At 45.0% G+C, this 16,479-nt stretch overlaps 1 protein-coding gene across 1 annotated transcript in view; it reads left to right on the top strand.

Annotated features, from left to right (window-relative positions):
* The window catches only part of LOC115122054 (syntaxin-binding protein 5-like), an 88,266-nt gene that overhangs the window by 68,103 nt on the left and 3,684 nt on the right, over positions 1 to 16,479 (top strand). Inside the window, exons 7-9 of the mRNA XM_065016084.1 lie at positions 8,095 to 8,322; positions 15,389 to 15,752; positions 15,869 to 16,034. Of these exons, the coding sequence (XP_064872156.1) occupies positions 8,095 to 8,322; positions 15,389 to 15,752; positions 15,869 to 16,034 (758 nt within the window). The remainder of the gene's footprint in view (positions 1 to 8,094; positions 8,323 to 15,388; positions 15,753 to 15,868; positions 16,035 to 16,479) is intronic.

The raw sequence follows: 16,479 nt of genomic DNA, 5'->3' as shown, positions 1-16,479 counted from the left end.
TAGCCACCGCTCCTCCTTCCGGTCTGGTCAGCATGTAACAAGGTCTCCACAGCCCTTCCTCCCTCGTCTTCCCTTGCACCACTTGGGTTAGCTTGAATAAATGGAGTAGAGGCCAGTGTAACAAGGTCTCCACAGCCCTTCCTCCCTCGTCTTCCCTTGCACCACTTGGGTTAGCTTGAATAAATGGAGTAGAGGCCAGTGTAACAAGGTCTCCACAGCCCTTCCTCCCTCGTCTTCCCTTGCACCACTTGGGTTAGCTCGAATAAATGGAGTAGAGGCCAATGTAAACAAGGGCACAACTGAGTCTGAGATTAAGTAGGAGCCATTGTCGAGGTCGAAGTCGAGGTTAGCATCTGTCGATTCGTAGTTCGAAGGTACTTGGTAGTCATGGGTGATAATGCTGTGAGCTTTCTGTACAAAAAAAGTAAAGTATGCAAAGAACACAAAAACAAAACAGCAAAGTTGGGTTGGGAGTAAGAGGTTCAACCATCTCCATCGTTCACACTGTGTTGATCTGATCCTGTCAGTGAAACAGAGAGAGAGACCTGGCCAAAGCTCCTCTTATCCAAGTCACACTAACACTTCCATTGCCTGGCCCGTCCTCTGCTCTGGTCCCCCCCCCCTGTCTGATTAGCAGACTGACAGTAACTAGCAGTCCGTCCAGTCGGCAGAGACGAGCTAATCTCTCCACAGGACAGAGAGGAAGAGGACATATCACAGTTATCCACCTGCGCGTCAGAGTCAGAGGGCTCTATCAACCGGCTCGAGTGTCAGATCACACAGACGATCAGGCAGGTGGCAGGGATGGAGGGTTGGAAGGCAGGCAGAGGTAGTTGTGACCCAAGAAGCACTGTGACCATGGACCAGCCACAGACCGCTGCAGGCAGGGTGTTCAGTTGCTCACGCTGAGATGTCTTTGATTAGCCAATGGCTGACCCGGAGAGCCAAAAATGGTAACTTGTCAAAAGTAGCACCTGCTCCCATGGAGAGACAGTGGGTGTTTTATTCAACCTCTTCTCAGAGCAGTCATGCATTATTCTGCATGGTAATCCGAGACACTCCATTTAGTATGATATGTTACGTTTCGTATGGTATGTGTTAATCATTTGTTGATGTCCATCACTCATTTCGTATGATATATTACGAGTTACAATTTGCATTATATGTTAGGAATTTGCCAAACATACAATATGTTAGGAATTCAAATCAAATTGTATTTGTCACATGCACCGAATATAACAGGTGTAGAACTTACAGTGAAATGGTTATTCTTGATAGGAGGTGAGGTGGCTAGGTGGCTGACGTTAGCTAGCTAGCTCGCTAAATTTAGCTAGGCTAGAGGTTAGGGTTATGGGTTAAGGTTAGGTATAGGGTTAGAGAAAAGGTTAGCTAACATGCTAAGGTGGTGCAACGTAGCTAAAAAGCAGTAAGTAGTTGACAAGTGGCTAAAATGCTTAAGTTGTCCATAATGAGATTCAAACAAATGTCGTGTTGCTAGACATACACGTTATACCACTACCCATCCACCCTGACAAACCATTTCAGTAACCATCTGTCTTATTTAACCATACCAAACATAACATATCATACTAAATTGAGTGTCTCGGATTTATGTACAGAATAATACAAAATTCTCCAAGACCAGATTAGTTTATTTTGGATAGAAATGGAATGAGAGAGACGGAACACTACGGACGGAACACTAAGGACGGATCACTAAGGACGGAACACTAAGGACGGATCACTAAGGACGGAACACTAAGGACTGACCACTAAGGACTGACCACTAAGAACGGAACACTAAGGACGGAACACTACGGACGGAACACTAAGGACGGAACACTAAGGACGGATCACTAAGGACGGAACACTAAGGACGGATCACTAAAGACGGAACACTAAGGACGGAACACTAAGGACTGACCACTAAGGACTGACCACTAAGGACGGAACACTAAGGACGGAACACTACGGACGGAACACTAAGGACGGATCACTAAGGACGGAACACTAAGGACGGAACACTAAGGACGGAACACTAAGGACGGAACACTAAGGACTGATCACTAAGGACTGAACACTAAGGACGGAACACTAAGGACGGATCACTAAGGACTGATCACTAAGGACGGAACACTAAGGACGGATCACTAAGGACGGATCACTAAGGACTGATCACTAAGGACGGAACACTAAGGACGGAACACTAAGGACGGAACACTAAGGACGGATCACTAAGGACGGATCACTAAGGACGGAACACTAAGGACGGAACACTAAGGACGGAACACTAAGGGTTTACACACACGGCCGTGGCGGTTGGTGCCGTTTAAGATGAGGGAGGCATACTTTTTTTTAGGAGCATGGCCTTATTTCTTCTATTTACAGCATATTGGATGACTGTCATTCATATTCCATTCACCCAGCACAATGTAACATCAATAGGTTTAGGCTAGTAGATCATACTCATCATACTACAACCTAGCCTATGAATGAAAGTTTACAACGCAGGTGCAAAAGTTGAGAGAATTTTTAGTAATCAAGGTGACAGACACCGACACATTCAATACCATCTTGCACACTCTTGACTGCATCTAGCTGATCTAGGGTGTAATCATTAGTCCAACAGTTGCAAACGAGAGTTTCTATTGGACAAATTCAGGTATGTTCATCCCTGTTTCGTTCCATTTGGTTCCTTTTAAGAAACGTTTTTCAACAGAATTGGCAGAATGGTAGGCCGTCATTGTAAAAAAGAATGTGTTCTTAACTGACTTGCCTAGTTAAATAAAGTAAATAAATCAATACATTTAAAAAAATGAATCCACCTCCGATCAAACACAGCTCACTTTCATAGCAGCCACATAAAAACAGCATGATTACTTTGCTCGTTGTGTATAGAATTCCTTATCACAACTATCTACGCGCTCTCCTCCTCTCACCATTTCCCTTTGCTTGTGGACTTCAGTGTGTTAGATTAGCTATATATCACCAGATGAAAAAAACCTTACCAAGCCAAACCTTCATATCATGACCGCTAACCGCTACACGCAGCCTACATAGTTGTCACGTCATAGTCAACACAGCTACAAGAACTAACACGTTAGTAAACCCACTACAATCATGCAGTACAGTGTACCGCCCTGCGGTTCTGCTGTGTACCGCCCTGCGGTTCTGCTGTGTCCTGCCCTGCGGTTCTGCTGTGTTCTGCCCTGCGGTTCTGCTGTGTACCGCCCTGCTGTGTACCGCCCTGCGGTTCTGCTGTGTTCTGCCCTGCGGTTCTGCTGTGTACCGCCCTGCGGTTCTGCTGTGTTCCGCCCTGCGGTTCTGCTGTGTTCCGCCCTGCGGTTCTGCTGTGTTCTGCCCTGCGGTTCTGCTGTGTACCGCCCTGCGGTTCTGCTGTGTACCGCCCTGCGGTTCTGCTGTGTTCTGCCCTGCGGTTCTGCTGTGTACCGCCCTGCGGTTCTGCTGTGTTCCGCCCTGCGGTTCTGCTGTGTACCGCCCTGTGGTTCTTCTGTGTTCTGCCCTGCGGTTCTGCTGTATACCGCCCTGCGGTTCTGCTGTGTACCGCCCTGCGGTTCTGCTGTGTACCGCCCTGCGGTTCTTCTGTGTTCCGCCCTGCGGTTCTGCTGTGTTCTGCCCTGCGGTTCTGCTGTGTACTGCCCTGCTGTGTATCGCCCTGCTGTTCTGCTGTGTTCAACCCTGCGGTTATTCTATGAAACTACTTCCTAGTGCTTAGCCTAGTTATTATATGAAACTACTTCCTGGTGCTTAGTCTAGTTATTCTATGAAACTACTTCCTGGTGCTTAGTCTAGTTAGTGCTTAGTCTAGTTATTCTATGAAACTACTTCCTAGTGCTTAGTTATTCTAGCTGGTGCTTAGTCTAGTTATTCTATGAAACTACTTCCTAGTGCTTAGTCTAGTTATTCTATGAAACTACTTCCTAGTGCTTAGCCTAGTTATTATATGAAACTACTTCCTAGTGCTTAGCCTAGTTATTATATGAATCTACTTCCTAGTGCTTAGCCTAGTTATTCTATGAAACTACTTCCTAGTGCTTAGCCTAGTTATTATATGAAACTACTTACTAGTGCTTAGCCTAGTTATTCTATGAAACTACTTCCTAGTGCTTAGCCTAGTTATTCTATGAAACTACTCGTCTCTTTGCTATAATGTCTGTATATGTCTGAATCGCTGAAGCATTGCCCTCCCTCCCTTCATCTCTTCCTCTCTCCTCCTCCCCTCCCTCCCTCTTTCTCTTCCTCTCTCCTCATCCCCTCCTTCTTCCTAATAAATCCCTGCTTGGACTCCTTGGGGGTACCAGTGTCCTGTCAGAGTGCCACTGTGAGTGACTTTCATTAGCTAACACCCCACAGGCTCTGTGATGCACAAACTCAACCCGGTAACACAGAGCAGAAATGAGATGCCTCTCTGGCCACAGCCCAGACACACACAGCAGAAATGAGATGCCTCTCTGGCCACATCCCAGACACACACAGCAGAAATGAGATGCCTCTCTGGCCACAGCCCAGACACACACAGCAGAAATGAGATGCCTCTCTGGCCACAGCCCAGACACACACAGCAGAAATGAGATGCCTCTCTGGCCACATCCCAGACACACACAGCAGAAATTAGATGCTGCTCTGGCCACAGCCCAGACAACAAAAGCCATTGTGATCCCAGTGTCAATGCTAGCAGGCAGCGTAGCATCGCCCTGAACATGCAACAGCTGTATTACAGTTCACCGACACATTCATTCGTCGCAGAAACATGTTCCACTTGTCTTGTGTGTTCTGTGGATGTAGGAATATCCTTTAACAAAGTGGCTTTGTCTGTTTATCTCTGGGTGGGTGTGTCTATCTCAGGGGGATGGTCTATCTCAGGGGGGTGGTCTATCTCAGGGGGGTGGTCTATCTCAGGGGTGAGTGTGTCTATCTCAGGGGGGTCTATCTCAGGGGGGGGGTGTATATCTTAGGGGGGGTGACCAGGTGGCGAATCGCATCTCTGCATGTCTGGCAGACATATCAGTGTGGATGACGGATCACCACCTCAAGCTGAACCTCGGCAAGACGGAGCTGCTCTTCCTCCCGGGGAAGGACTGCCCGTTCCATGATCTCGACATCACGGTTGATAACTCCACTGTGTCCTCCTCCCAGAGCGCTAAGAACCTTGGCGTGATCCTGGACAACACCCTGTCGTTCTCAACTAACATCAAGGCGGTGGCCCGTTCCTGTAGGTTCATGCTCTACAACATCCGCAGAGTACGACCCTGCCTCACACAGGAAGCGGCGCAGGTCCTAATCCAGGCACTTGTCATCTCCCGTCTGGATTACTGCAACTCGCTGTTGGCTGGGCTCCCTGCCTGTGCCATTAAACCCCTACAACTCATCCAGAACGCCGCAGCCCGTCTGGTGTTCAACCTTCCCAAGTTCTCTCACGTCACCCCGCTCCTCCGCTCTCTCCACTGGCTTCCAGTTGAAGCTCGCATCCGCTACAAGACCATGGTGCTTGCCTACGGAGCTGTGAGGGGAACGGCACCTCAGTACCTCCAGGCTCTGATCAGGCCCTACACCCAAACAAGGGCACTGCGTTCATCCACCTCTGGCCTGCTCGCCTCCCTACCACTGAGGAAGTACAGTTCCCGCTCAGCCCAGTCAAAACTGTTCGCTGCTCTGGCCCCCAATGGTGGAACAAACTCCCTCACGACGCCAGGACAGCAGAGTCAATCACCACCTTCCGGGAGAGACCTGAAACCCCACCTCTTTAAGGAATACCTAGGATAGGATAAAGTAATCCTTCTCACCCCCCTTAAAAGATTTAGATGCACTATTGTAAAGTGGCTGTTCCACTGGATGTCATAAGGTGAAAGCACCAATTTGTAAGTCGCTCTGGATAAGAGCGTCTGCTAAATGACTTAAATGTAAATGTAAATGTGGGGTGTGTCTATCTCAGGTGGGGTGTCTATCTCGGGGGTGTGTCTATCTCGGGCGGGGGTGTGTCTATCTCGGGGGGGGTGTCTATCTCGGGGGTGTGTCTATATCGGGGGTGTGTCTATCTCGGGGGTGTGTCTATCTCGGGGGTGTGTCTATCTCGGGGGGGTGTGTCTATCTTTCTCAGGGGATACGCAACATTTAAAATGGCAACAACAACAGATAATATTCTTCTAGAATGTGGGTTAGACAACCGTGTTGTTTTCCTGTGAGAGAACCAGTTACAGCATCTGTTCCTGACTTTGGGTTTATTCTACCACTGCAAGACCAGTTACAGCATCTGTTCCTGACTTTGGGTTTATTCTACCACTGCAAGACCAGTTACAGCATCTGTTCCTGACTTTGGGTTTATTCTACCACTGCAAGACCAGTTACAGCATCTGTTCCTGACTTTGGGTTTATTCTACCACTGCAAGACCAGTTACAGCATCTGTTCCTGACTTTGGGTTTATTCTACCACTGCAAGACCAGTTACAGCATCTGTTCCTGGCTTTGGGTTTATTCTACCACTGCTCTCCTTGTTGAGTTATATTTTCTCTTCCTTTCTGGTTTTCTCTGATATTGCTGGGTGTCTGGTCTGTCTGGTGGCTGGTTGTCTGGCTGGCTGGTTGTTGTTTACCTGATAATCCAAGACGTGAAATATCACAAGACTGGTATAAAGATTATATTTTGGCTGATATTTGAATTTTTCTGTTTTTTTTCTTCTTTATTTCTAGTGTTTGTGAAGACAGCTTAGAGACGTTTCCAAACTTGTTTGAATGAAAATATTTACAATGAACCGTTTGGGCGACGCGGACGTCGCTCGCTGTTGTTACGTTGTGAAGTCTGCAGCGTCTGGATCACAAAGCTCAGGCAGCAGACATCACCTAGTCAAGTCATTGAGAAGTACAGGAACATCACCTAGTCAAGTCATTGAGAAGTACAGGAACATCACATAGTCAAGTCATTGAGAAGTACAGGAACATCACATAGTCAGGTCATTGAGAAGTACAGGAACATCACCTAGTCAGGTCATTGAGAAGTACAGGAACATCACCTAGTCAAGTCATTGAGAAGTACAGGAACATCACATAGTCAAGTCATTGAGAAGTACAGGAACATCACATAGTCAGGTCATTGAGAAGTACAGGAACATCACCTAGTCAGGTCATTGAGAAGTACAGGAACATCACATAGTCAGGTCATTGAGAAGTACAGGAACATCACATAGTCAGGTCATTGAGAAGTACAGGAACATCACATAGTCAGGTCATTGAGAATTACAGGAGTCATTGTTGAGCAATACATAAATACTTTACTGGGGGAGGCTGGAGCTATAAATATGTAATGGACAATCTGAAGCAAGGTAACGGGACAACACAATGTGTGTGTTTGATGTGATGTGTCTGTGTGTGTGTGTGTGTGTGTGTGTGTGTGTGTGTGTGTGTGTGTGTGTGTGTGTGTGTGTGTGTGTGTGTGTGTGTGTGATGTGATGTGTGTATGTGAGTGCTCATGTTTTGTGTTTGTGTGTGTGTGTGTGTGTGTGTGCACATGTTTTGTGTGTGTGTGTGTGTGTGTGTGTGTGTTTGTGTGTGTGTGTGTGATGTGATGTGATGTGTGTGTGTGTGTGTGTGTATGTGAGTGCTCATGTTTTGTGTGTGTGTGTGTGTGTGTGTGTTTGATGTGATGTGTGTGTGTGTGTGTGTATGCACATGAAGGTTTTTCTTGAACCTGTGTGTGTGTGAGGGAACATAACATGGGACTAAATCATGGTTTGGTTCTGTGTGTTTGCTCTCATTGGGCCATAATCACTTGATCACATGACTTGTCTTCTGTCTCCATGGATTCAACTGTAACTAAGCACTACAGCTATGACATCATTTTTGCGAGAGAGAGAGTGTGTGTGTGTGTGTGTCTGAGTGTGTGTGTGTGTGAATATTTGTTTTGATTCCATTCTAGCTCACACTGTCAAGATCACTTGACTGGTCGTTGTTGTTGTCGCTCTCTCTCTGTCTCTCTACTGTCTATGCTCTCTATCTCGCGTTCTCTCGCCCTCCCCCTATTCCTCACTCTGTCTCTCTGTCTCATTGTGTCTGTGTGTCTCCTGTAAAGCAGAAAGCAGAGAGAATTCGTTCAGCTTCTCGCGGAGCTCCAGTGTGTCCAGTATCGGCCGCGACACCAAGGAAGCGGTGACCACGCTGCAGTTCGGAGAGTCCTACGGTCGTAAAGGTGACTCCCTGCCCACCGCCTGCCTGTGGGTGGGCACCAGCCTGGGCGTGGTCCTCCTACTGCCCATATCCATCCCCACAGAGAAGGAGAGGCTGGAGGAGCCTGTCACCATGGGGCCCAGCGGTGAGCCTGCTCTGGGGGGTGAACGGCCTTGATGTGGCCTGCCTTAGCCTACTTTATTTTGATGTCTGAGCAATGATATTAGACATGATAGTAATGGAGAAATGACTGACAGGGTGGGGTGCTGAGGTTATTCATATGCTAATGGAGGTGTGATAATGGAATTTGCCAGCGCGTATTGTTTTCTGTCCTCCTACTGTCTCATTCCTCTCTGTCCTCCTACTGTCTCATTCTTCTCTGTCCTACTACTGTCTCATTCCTCTCTGTCCTTCTACTGTCTCATTCCTCTCTGTCCTCCTACTGTCTCATTCTTCTCTGTCCTCCTACTGTCTCATTCTTCTCTGTCCTCCTACTGTCTCATTCCTCTCTGTCCTCCTACTGTCTCATTCTTCTCTGTCCTCCTACTGTCTCATTCTTCTTTGTCCTCCTACTGTCTCATTCTTCTCTGTCCTCCTCTCTCATTCTTCTCTGTCCTCCTACTGTCTCATTCTTCTCTGTCCTCCTCTCTCATTCTTCTCTGTCCTCCTACTGTCTCATTCTTCTCTGTCCTCCTACTGTCTCATTCTTTTCTGTCCTCCTACTGTCTCATTCTTCTCTGTGCTCCTACTGTCTCATTCCTCTCTGTCCTCCTCTTTCATTCTTCTCTGTCCTCCTACTGTCTCATGCTTCTCTGTCCTCCTACTGTCTCATTCTTTTCTGTCCTCATACGGTCTCATTCTTCTCTGTCCTCCTACTGTCTCATTCTTCTCTGTCCTCCTACTGTCTCATTCTTTTCTGTCCTCATACTGTCTCATTCCTCTCTGTCCTCCTACTGTCTCATTCTTCTCTGTCCTCCTACTGTCTCATTCCTCTCTGTCCTCCTACTGTCTCGTTATTCTCTGTCCTCCTACTGTCTCATTCTTCTCTGTCCTCCTACTGTCTCATTCTTCTCTGTCCTCCTACTGTCTCATTCTTTTCTGTCCTCCTACTGTCTCATTCCTCTCTGTCCTCCTACTGTCTCATTCTTTTCTGTCCTCCTACTGTCTCATTCAAGTTCAACAACTGACATTAGAAAGATCAGAAACAACAGAAGACATAGTTGTAGATCCAGAAGACGTATAGTTGTAGATCCAGAAGACATATAGTTGTAGATCCAGAAGACATATAGTTGTAGATCCAGAAGACATTTAGTTGTAGATCCAGAAGACATATAGTTGTAGATCCAGAAGACACATAGTTGTAGATCCAGAAGACATATAGTTGTAGATCCAGAAGACATATAGTTGTAGATCCAGAAGACATATAGTTGTAGATCCAGAAGACATATAGTTGTAGATCCATAAGACATGTAGTTGTAGATCCATAAGACATGTAGTTGTAGATCCAGAAGACATATAGTTGTAGATCCAGAAGACATATAGTTGTAGATCCAGAAGACATATAGTTGTAGATCCATAAGACATGTAGTTGTAGATCCAGAAGACATATAGTTGTAGATCCAGAAGACATATAGTTGTAGATCCAGAAGACATATAGTTGTAGATCCAGAAGACATATAGTTGTAGATCCATAAGACATGTAGTTGTAGATCCAGAAGACATATAGTTGTAGATCCAGAAGACATATAGTTGTAGATCCAGAAGACATATAGTTGTAGATCCATAAGACATGTAGTTGTAGATCCAGAAGACATATAGTTGTAGATCCAGAAGACATATAGTTGTAGATCCAGAAGACATATAGTTGTAGATCCAGAAGACATATAGTTGTAGATCCAGAAGACATATAGTTGTAGATCCAGAATACATTTAGTTGTAGATCCAGAAGACACATAGTTGTAGATCCAGAAGACGTATAGTTGTAGATCCAGAAGACATATAGTTGTAGATCCAGAAGACATATAGTTGTGTCCAAATATATTGGCACGCTTGCACTTTTCTTGAATCATTCCTTAAATATTTTATTGTAAAATAAATTGAAATTGGATTAAAAAAAATACTTTGGTTCTCTACACATTGTTACTGGATTTTAAGAAATTCGGGGAGACAATTTAATGTTTTTATTTTGTAAACAAAGACGAATAGCATGGACCAAATGATTGGCACCCCGGTGCTAGTACTTGATTGCACAGACTTTGGCCAAGATAACTGCCGACAAACACTTGTTGTAGCCGACTGAGCCTGCTGCACCTTTCTGCTAGCAAATTGGACCACTTTTACGGCCAGGAAACTGCTCAAATACTTTGTTTGAGGGGTGCCAGGAAACTGCTCAAATACTTTGTTTGAGGGGTGCCAGGAAACTGCTCAAATACTTTGTTTGAGGGGTGCCAGGAAACTGCTCAAATACTTTGTTTGAGGGGTGCCAGGAATCTGCTCAAATACTTTGTTTGAGGGTTGCCAGGAAACTGCTCAAATACTTTGTTTGAGGGGTGCCAGGAAACTGCTCAAATACTTTGTTTGAGGGGTGCCAGGAAACTGCTCAAATACTTTGTTTGAGGGGTGCCAGGAAACTGCTCAAATACTTTGTTTGAGGGGTGCCAGGAAACTGCTCAAATACTTTGTTTGAGGGGTGCACTCCACTGTTTTCAGATCTCGCTGGAGGTTTCGGATGTGACTCAGATCTGGACTATTGGCTGATGTGTGTTGGAGGTTTCGGATGTGACTCAGATCTGGACTATTGGCTGATATGTGTTGGAGGTTTCGGATGTGACTCAGATCTGGACTATTGGCTGATATGTGTTGGAGGTTTCGGATGTGACTCAGATCTGGAATATTGGCTGATGTGTGTTGGAGGTTTTTAAACATAGGAAGACCCCACTGCTGAAGGAGACACAAGAAACGCCTGATTTAAACTTCTCAAAAAACCCAACTAAACAAACCTAAGTCCTGGGTAAAAATCCTCTGTGGACCAATTAAACAAAATTGAAGCTCTTTGGCAACTCAGATCAGTTCACTGACGACTAAATGAAGAACGACATCCAAATTAACGCTGTGCAACCAAGCAGCTCCGGGGGTGTCAATAATTTTGTTCATGCCGTTTTGTCTTTATTTTCTAAATTAAAATTGAAAACAGAATTTTACGAAAATAAAGTCGGTCCTGCAATGTTGACAATCGAGTGGTAAGTTTTACAACATTTTTAAAAACTTATTTGGGAACAAATAGGGAATCATTTTAAGGAAAGTGCCAATAGGGGGCCAATATTTTTGGCCACGGTTGTATATAGACATCTATTACACATTTGAGAACAGCCATAATGATGACACTACAATGTATTTGTTTGCTGTACATCTATTAGGATACCTAAAATAGGAGCTTTTGCATAACATCACATGAATGCGTGATAGATCCACTACATGACCAACAGAATGTGGAAAACTGGTCGTCAAACATCTCATTCCAAAATCGTGGGCATTAATATGGAGTTGCCCCCCCCCCCCCACCCCCTTTGCTGCTATAACAGCCTCCACCTTTCTGGGAAGACTTTCCACTAGATGTTGGAACATTGCTGCTATAACAGCCTCTACTCTTCTGGGAAGGCTTTCCACTAGATTTTGGAACATTTCTGCTATAACAGCCTCCACTCTTCTGGGAAGGCTTTCCACTAGATGTTGGAACATTTCTGCTATAACAGCCTCCACTCTTCTGGGAAGGCTTTCCTCTAGATGTTGGAACATTTCTGCTATAACAACCTCCACTCTTCTGGGAAGGCTTTCCTCTAGATGTTGGAACATTGCTGCGGGGACTTGCTTCCATTCAGCTACTAGAGCATTAGTGAGGTCGGGCACAGATGTTGGGTGATTAGACCTGGCCTGCAGTCGGCGTTCAAATTCATTCCACAGGTTTTTTTTTGAAGGGGTTGATGTCAGGCCAGTCAAGTGTTCCCACACCGATCTCGAAAAACCATTTCTGTAAGGACCTCGCTTTGTGCACAGGGGAACTGTCATGCTGAAACAGGAAAGGGCCTTCCCCAAACTGTTTCGTTAAAGTTGGAAGCACAGAATTCTCTAGAATGTCATTATATGCTATAGCGATAAGATTTCCCTTCACTGGAACTAAGGGGCCTAGCCCGAAACATAAAAAACAGCCCCAGACCATTATTCCTCCTCCACCAAACTTTACAGTTGGCACTATGGTGCAGGTAGTGTTCTCCTTGGTATCCGCCAAACCCAGATTCGTCTGACCTGCCAGATGGTGAAGCTTGATTCATCACTCCAGAGAACGTTGTTTCCACTGCTCCAGTGTCCAATGGCGGCGAGCTTTACACCCCTCCAGCCAACGCTTGTCACTGTGCATGGTGATCTTATGTCTATAGATCTATTTAATTAACCTTTTGTATTTATATATATATAATAAAGTATGTCTATCAGCTATAGATCTATTTAATTAACCTTTTGTATTTATATATATATATATAATAAAGTATGTCTATCAGCTATAGATCTATTTAATTAACCTTTTGTATTTATATATATATATATAATAAAGTATGTCTATCAGCTATAGATCTATTTAATTAACCTTTTGTATTTATATATATATATATATAATAAAGTATGTCTATCAGCTATAGATCTATTTAATTAACCTTCAATAATATGGTTTGGATCTCTTATAACACGTTCGTGAAATTATTATAGATATCAAATTCAAATGTTATTTGTGACATGCTTGGTAAACAACAGGTGTAAACTAACAGTGAAATGGCTACTTACCGGCCCTTCCCTTCCCAATGCAGAGAGACAAATCAAATCAAATGTATTTATATAGCCCTTCGTACATCAGCTGATATCTCAAAGTGCAGTACAGAAACCCAGCCTAAAACCCCAAACAGCAAGCAGACAGAAAATAGAGAAACAATAGAAAAGTTATAATAAATACACAATGAGTAACGATGACTTGGCTATATACACAGGGTACCAGGTAATAACTTGGCTATATACACAGGGTACCAGGTAATAACTTGGCTTTATACACTGGGTACCAACCAGGTAATAACTTGGCTTTATACACTGGGTACCAGGTAATAACTTGGCTATATACACAGGGTACCAGGTAATAACTTGGCTTTATACACTGGGTACCAGGTAATAACTTGGCTATATACACAGGGTACCAGGCAATAACTTGGCTTTATACACTGGGTACCAACCAGGTAATAACTTGGCTTTATACACAGGGTACCAGGTAATAACTTGGTTATATACATGGGGTACCAGGCAATAACTTGGCTTTATACACTGGGTACCAACCAGGTAATAACTTGGCTTTATACACTGGGTACCAGGTAATAATATGGCTATATACACAGGGTACCAGGTAATAACTTGGCTATACACACAGGGTACCAGGTAATAACTTGGTTATATACACTGGGTACCAGGTAATAACTTGGCTATACACACAGGGTACCAGGTAATAACTTGGTTATATACATGGGGTACCAGGTAATAACTTGGTTATATACACAGGGTACCAGGTAATAACTTGGCTTTATACACTGGGTACCAACCAGGTAATAACTTGGCTTTATACACTGGGTACCAGGTAATAACTTGGCTATACACACAGGGTACCAGGTAATAACTTGGTTATATACACGGGGTACCAGGTAATAACTTGGTTATATACACAGGGTACCAGGTAATAACTTGGCTTTATACACTGGGTACCAACCAGGTAATAACTTGGCTATATACACTGGGTACCAGGTAATAACTTGGCTATATACACAGGGTACCAGGTAATAACGTGGCTATATACACAGGGTACCAGGTAATAACGTGGCTATATACACGGGGTACCAGGTAATAACTTGGTTATATACACGGGGTACCAGGTAATAACTTGGCCTTATACACTGGGTACCAACCAGGTAATAACTTGGCTTTATACACTGGGTACCAGGTAATAACATGGCTATATACACAGGGTACCAGGTAATAACTTGGCTATATACACAGGGTACCAGGTAATAACTTGGTTATATACACAGGGTACCAGGTAATAACATGGCTATATACACTGGGTACCAGGTAATAACTTGGCTATATACACAGGGTACCAGGTAATAACTTGGCTATATACACAGGGTACCAGGTAATAACGTGGCTATATACACGGGGTACCAGGTAATAACTTGGTTATATACACAGGGTACCAGGTAATAACATGGCTATATACACTGGGTACCAGGTAATAACTTGGCTATATACACAGGGTACCAGGTAATAACTTGGCTATATACACAGGGTACCAGGTATTAACTTGGCTATATACACTGGGTACCAGGTAATAACTTGGCTTTATACACTGGGTACCAACCAGGTAATAACTTGGCTTCATACACTGGGTACCAGGTAATAACTTGGTTATATACACGGGGTACCAGGTAATAACTTGGTTATATACACAGGGTAAGAGGTAATAACTTGGCTTTATACACTGGGTACCAACCAGGTAATAACTTGGCTTTATACACTGGGTACCAGGTAATAACGTGGCTATACACACAGGGTACCAGGTAATAACATGGCTATATACACAGGGTACCAGGTAATAACGTGGCTATATACACAGGGTACCAGGTATTAACTTGGCTATATACACAGGGTACCAGGTAATAACTTGGCTTTATACACTGGGTACCAATACCGAGGTAATTGAGGTAGGTATGTACATATAACTAGGATGAAAGTGACGAGGCAAAAGGATAGATAATAAACAGTAGCAGCAGTGTGTGATGAGTTAGTGTAGAAAGGGTCAATGCAGATTGTCCGGGTAGCTATTTGGTTAACTATTTAACAGTCTCAAGGCTTGGGGGTAGAAGCTGTTCAGTAATCATTAACCTGCCTGCAAGTATCCTGGGCCAATGTCACATAGATGGTGCTTACCTATCATTTACAGCTGTAAGCCCTATACACTACATGATCTATGTGATGTCTGCTGTTAGCTATTTGGTTAACTATTGAACTAACTATTTAGAAGTCTGATGGCGTGGGGGCAGTGCCTGTTCAGGGTCCAAGATGTGTAATGAATGCATTATGGTTTATGTAGTGAAGGTCAATTGTTACCAAAACAACCCCCCCGCTAGGTACCGTCCTGATGCTGAAGGGCCCAGTGCTAAGCTTTTCCTTCCTGGACTGTGGGGGCACCCTTATCCAGAGTCCCTACGAGGTTTGGCGGGAACCCAACGTCCCCGAGGACCCCGACGAGCCCCGCAGGCGCAAGCTGGTCAACTTATCCCCGCTGTCTTCCCAGGAGGCATGTGGGGACGGTCACCTGGCCGTGGTGTGTTCTGAGAAACAGGCCAAGGTCATCCTCATGCCTACCCAGGCCGTCCTGTTCACACACAACGTCACAGAGCCTTCCTTCCTCCTGCGGGCCGACGTCGTCTCCGTCTGCAACAGCGTCTGCCTGGCCTGCTTCTGCGCCAACGGACACGTCATGACCCTCAGGTTTACAGTCTGTTGGTCTCTGTTATGAAGCTGTCTTGGTTGTGTACCCTTGATGACAACTCATTGAAGTACCCCCCTTTCAGAGTGTTGTTGTTTCTGTTGTCCTCTCCTCCCAGTTTGCCCAGTCTGAGACTCCTGATGGATACTAACTACTTTCCCCTGACGGACATGCGTATCGCCCGTACCTTCGTCTTCACCAACGGCGGTCAGGCTCTGTACCTGAGCTCTCCTACAGAGATACAACGCATCGCATACAGCCAAGAGATGACGGACAACCTGCAGGTCAGCAAACCGTCTGTCTGTCTGTCTGTCTGTCTGTCTGTCTGTCTGTCTGTCTGTCTGTCTGTCTGTCTGTCTGTCTGTCTGTCTGTCTGTCTGTCTGTCTGTCTGTCTGTCTGTCTGTCCGTCCGTCCGTCCGTCTACGGACGCCATAGTTGATACCTTTAGTAAAACCCAGTCGTGACAATGGCCCTTGAAATGAAACGTCACACTTGTCATGTGTGGTTTCAGCTCCACTGTGCTGAATCCATGGTGGAGTGCGTGTGAGTGCGTGTGTGTGTGTGTGCGCGTGTGTGTGTGTGCTCCAGCTCGACATGCAGCCTCTCTACCAGTGGTAACTGAACGTGCTGCATAACCACACTGCCATCTGCTGGCAGAGTGAAACACCGCCACTGTTATTCTTCTCAGTGAGCTTCCTTTTCAAATTGTCCGTCCGTCCGTCTGTCCT

The sequence above is a fragment of the Oncorhynchus nerka genome, linkage group LG3 (assembly GCF_034236695.1).
Source record: "Oncorhynchus nerka isolate Pitt River linkage group LG3, Oner_Uvic_2.0, whole genome shotgun sequence".
Classification (NCBI taxonomy): domain Eukaryota; kingdom Metazoa; phylum Chordata; class Actinopteri; order Salmoniformes; family Salmonidae; genus Oncorhynchus; species Oncorhynchus nerka.
This window is presented reverse-complemented; position numbering and strand designations above follow the sequence as displayed.